Raw genomic sequence first — 4,171 nt, 5'->3', positions numbered from 1 at the left:
GGGAAGGCGGATGGTAGATCCGCTCACGGCGGCAGCAACAATAAGATCGGAGACAGCGGACAGCGGCAGAGTTGGCGACTGGCGGTAGTGAGGAGGAAGAAAAGGAGAAAGCTTTCGGATGGGAGGAAGAGGAAGGGATCGCGGCATAGTTTAAGGGACCACTAAGTTGTGTACCCAATACACGACTTAGGGTAATCATGGACACCGTCTACGATTACCTGGTCAACACTATATGACTGTCCATGTAGCAGTCTGCGCATGCCAGGTCACAGGAACTCATGTACCCGGTACATAATTTAAATACCTATTTTTGCCAATAATTTCCACCCAACCCTAATCTTATTTGGGCCTAACATTCTCTTGGGCCCGCTTTTATCAATAAAGGGAAAAAATGAGATTGAAACAGACACCTATGTTTCATATTTTTACTAAAAGTTAATATGGAATATATAGATCCAACTTTAATTGTAGGTGAAAAAATATCGTAAAGGATTAAAGTAAAAAGTGAGAGAAATGATGTTATTATGCATTTTTAAGGTGAAATTTGTACATTAAAAGCCATTGAGAATGCACATTCATCAAGTGAAAATGTTTCTTTGGATTCTGTATTTGGTTTTACTTTAATTTGTGCCACATTTTGCACATTCTTAAATTTCACTATAAATTAAACCATTCAATCTTGCATTCTGCATAGCTATTTTTTTCCCCTCATATTCAAGCTCATTTTTTAACTCATTCTTATAGGCTTTTTTTTTAAAAATTTTCCACATCTAAAAGAAGATTGCAAAATGGCAGAAATGGGAAAAGTTATTTCTTGCCACACTGTTAGCTCATGGAACCAACAACTACTCAAAGCAAAACAATGCAACAAGCTGGTATAAATTTTTACTTCAAAACTCATCTCCTATCTTTACTTGATTAATTGTTTTCTACATGAAAACCCCTTCAAAATCAAAACTTTCTTCCACCAATAACCCTTTTTTTGTTTTTGTTATTCTCTTTTTGAATTTGTTTAATTTTAAAAATGAAATTTCAACATTTGAAAACTAAATTTTTTTTTGATAATATTCTTTATTTTTGGTTTTTAAAAATTAAACTTATAAATTCCATTTTTATCCATTAGTTTTGTTTTTTCTATTAATGTTTTAAAAAACGACTAAACCAAATATTGAAGACTAAAAGAAAAGTACTTTTCAAAAACTTCATTTTATCTTTTATAATTTAATTAGGAATTAGTATTCTTTGCATTTTTGACAAAGTTTATAACAATTATTGAAAAATTGAGCAGAAATAATCATAAATTTTAAAATTAAAAAATAAAACTGAAAATAAAACCATTCCTAAACGTAGCATAAACAAAATATTTCTAAGAACTCGTTTTAGTTTTTTAGAATTCAGTTAAAGAATCCAAATGTATTTAAAGAAGTGTCAAATCATAGTAGAGAAAAAAAAAAAAAAAAAAGGAACAAGCATACAATCTTCAAAAACAGGAAATTTAAAATAAAGGTCCTTTTTTTATAATGATTTAATTTTTAGTTCTCTATTTTTTAAATATGTTGGTTTTCTCACAATTTTTCTCTTTAGATGATTAATTGTCATTTACTTGAAAACCCAATCAAAATCCTATTTTTCTTCCACAAATAATTGTCTTGTTAATCACTTTTTAAATTTCTTCAATTTTCAAAATCAAATCTAAAATTTCGAAAACCAAGATTTCATTTGATAATATTTTTTATTTTTTATTTTTAAAAACTAAGCTTATAAACTCAACTATATTCCTTTGTTTTTGTTTCTCTATTAAGGTTTTCAAAAACGACCGAGTCAAGTTCTAAAAAAAAAAAAAAAAAAAAAAGGTTTTTCATATACTTTTTTTGGCTTTTAGAATTTAACTAAAAATTAAAGTATTTTTTTTTTTAAAACAAAGTTTATAAACTTTATTTGAAAATTGAATAGAAACCATCATAATCTTCATAAATAAAAAACTGAAAATAAAATTGTTACAAAAAAAAAAAAAAAGAACTTTTTAAGAACCTATTTTAGTTTCTAGAATTTCGTCTAAGAATTCAAATATATATAATGACGTGTGGAATCATGATAAAGAAAAAAAAAAAAAAAAAAAAAAAAAAAAAAAGCAAGTAACAAGTTTACAATATTCAAAAACTGGAAATTTAAAATAAAGGTCCTATTTTAAAACGATTTAATTTTTAGTTTTTTTATTTTTGAAATATGTTTGTTTCCTCACCAATTTTCTTTTATAATTTTTATCTATCTTAAACAAACCTTTGATTACCAATGAAAATAAGTTTTTTTAAAACTTCAGTCTTAGTTTTCAAAATTTAACATGATATTTTATAACATGAGTAAAGCGTAAATAGCATAAGATAGAAACTTTTAGGTGGAAGCATTGCTTTTACAAGCTTAATTTTCAAAGATAAAACACAAAAAACCAAGCCTCCATTTTGTAACTATTTAATATTGGGTTTTTGAAAATTAAGTTTATAACACACTTCTACCCAAAAGTTTTTCTTTTTTGTTATTCACTTTCCATCCGTATTTTCAAAAACCAAACCAAAGTTTAAAAGAAAAAAGTTTCCGAACAGATACAAATTTGTCATCACAAGAGATTTTCACAATTATTACGATACGAATTCAAATAATTATCAAACGAGACTTTGACAATTGCAATATTCTATTATGTTAGGTGGTTGTGAACTTCACAGCAACATGGTGTGGCCCATGTCGTGCCATGGCTCCAATTGTTGAAGAGTTGTCGAAGAAAATGAGTAATGTTATATTCTTGAAAGTGGACATTGACGAACTCATGGTGAGTTAAAAATTATTCGATCATATGCTTTTGCAAAGTGATGTAAATTTATTAATAAAAATTGTGGTTTAATTTTACTGTATTTTACAGAGTATTGCAAAGGAGCTTGGAGTTAGTTCCATTCCTTCATTTCAATTCATAAAGAATGGGAAAGTGGTGGACAAGTTCGTTGGTGCAAAGAAAGATTTACTCAAAAGCACTGTTGCCAAACATGCAGCCTAATGAAAAAGCCTTCTTTTTCTGCAAAGAATAATAATAGGTTTAATTAACAATAAGAGTGGTACTACAAATTATGTACAATTATCCTCAAATAAATGTAGTTTTGTGATATGAACTCAGTTCAACTATGTAAATTTATGTCTTGTATGGACTTGAGGTGGCTATGTTTAAAGCTATGTTGTAAGATGACTTGGTGAAATAAATAATTATACTTTGAATGAAATAATGTAGTATTGTGGGTGATTTATGAAATAATTTAGTATAATGGGTGATTTTTCTAAACTATGCAAAATATAAGAGGAATTATCTAATGTGGTAAAAGAAAATTAACTTTTAATCATTATTGAAAAAGGCAATAGGATGACTCGTTGATCGATATGCGGATATTAAACAAAAAGCACTGAACAACAACTGGAACAACAAAAATACAAATAACAAGTAAATAAGTAAAGGTACACAACAGTTGATAACCCAGTTCAATGATAAACCCCTAGGTCTGGGAATAGAGTGTCCAGGAATGATAATCCACTAATATTAAAGAGTCAAACAGTGTACGACGTAGTACTTATCTGTAATACATCAACTACTACAATGGCTCACGTAGAGCTTAACTCACACGACAACTAGGCTCCTCTTAGAAGTGATTTTATGAACAACTGAACTTAGGCCCCCCTAAGTATGCTAATATTAGCACCTGACATTTTGACATCTGGCAGTATGTGAGACTCATCTCAACTTGATTATCGTCCTCTTAGATCAGTGAACTCCCTTCACCGACAAATCTTAGGTTCTCCTAAGATAGAGAACTCCTCTTTGTTCTCTGATGTTGAGTCTTAGGCTCCCCTTAAGACTGAGAATTCCTTCTCTGGTAGTCTGGATACAGCAAAATAATTCTATTAGATATGACTTAGGCTTTCCCTTAGACCATGAAACTCCTCGAAGTGTTGTGCTCAACGGATAAAGAACATACACATTGGAATAGTAAGCAAACGAGCAAGAACATGGTGTAGAATACTTTGATCAAAGTATAAAAAACGTCTTGCTCAATTAAACAAATACGACAACCCTAAAAGGTCAGTAAAACTCACTTTAAATAATCAAATCCAATTAAGAAAACAAGTCCTTATT

The 4,171-nt window shown here is 29.3% G+C and overlaps 1 protein-coding gene across 1 annotated transcript; it reads left to right on the top strand.

The window, feature by feature from the left end:
- Positions 1-710: 710 nt before the first annotated feature.
- On the top strand, positions 711-3,256 carry LOC120081982 (thioredoxin H1-like). The gene is made up of 3 exons (XM_039037165.1): positions 711-875; positions 2,702-2,824; positions 2,915-3,256. Exons 1-3 carry the CDS (start codon positions 789-791, stop codon positions 3,044-3,046), a joined length of 342 nt encoding a protein of 113 aa, XP_038893093.1. The 5' UTR covers positions 711-788; the 3' UTR covers positions 3,047-3,256.
- Positions 3,257-4,171: the final 915 nt, after the last annotated feature.

The sequence above is a fragment of the Benincasa hispida genome, chromosome 7, assembly GCF_009727055.1.
Source record: "Benincasa hispida cultivar B227 chromosome 7, ASM972705v1, whole genome shotgun sequence".
Taxonomy (NCBI): domain Eukaryota; kingdom Viridiplantae; phylum Streptophyta; class Magnoliopsida; order Cucurbitales; family Cucurbitaceae; genus Benincasa; species Benincasa hispida.
Note: the sequence above shows the minus strand (reverse complement) of the source record. Positions and strands in the feature narration are given on the sequence as shown.

Bases quoted from the DNA above. Each gene is read 5' to 3' on its own strand.
- LOC120081982 (XM_039037165.1), top strand. From the start codon at position 789: ATGGCAGAAATGGGAAAAGTTATTTCTTGCCACACTGTTAGCTCATGG. The intron at 876-2,701 runs GTATAAATTTTT...CTATTATGTTAG, and splicing joins CAAAACAATGCAACAAGCTG to GTGGTTGTGAACTTCACAGC. The intron at 2,825-2,914 runs GTGAGTTAAAAA...TGTATTTTACAG, and splicing joins TGGACATTGACGAACTCATG to AGTATTGCAAAGGAGCTTGG.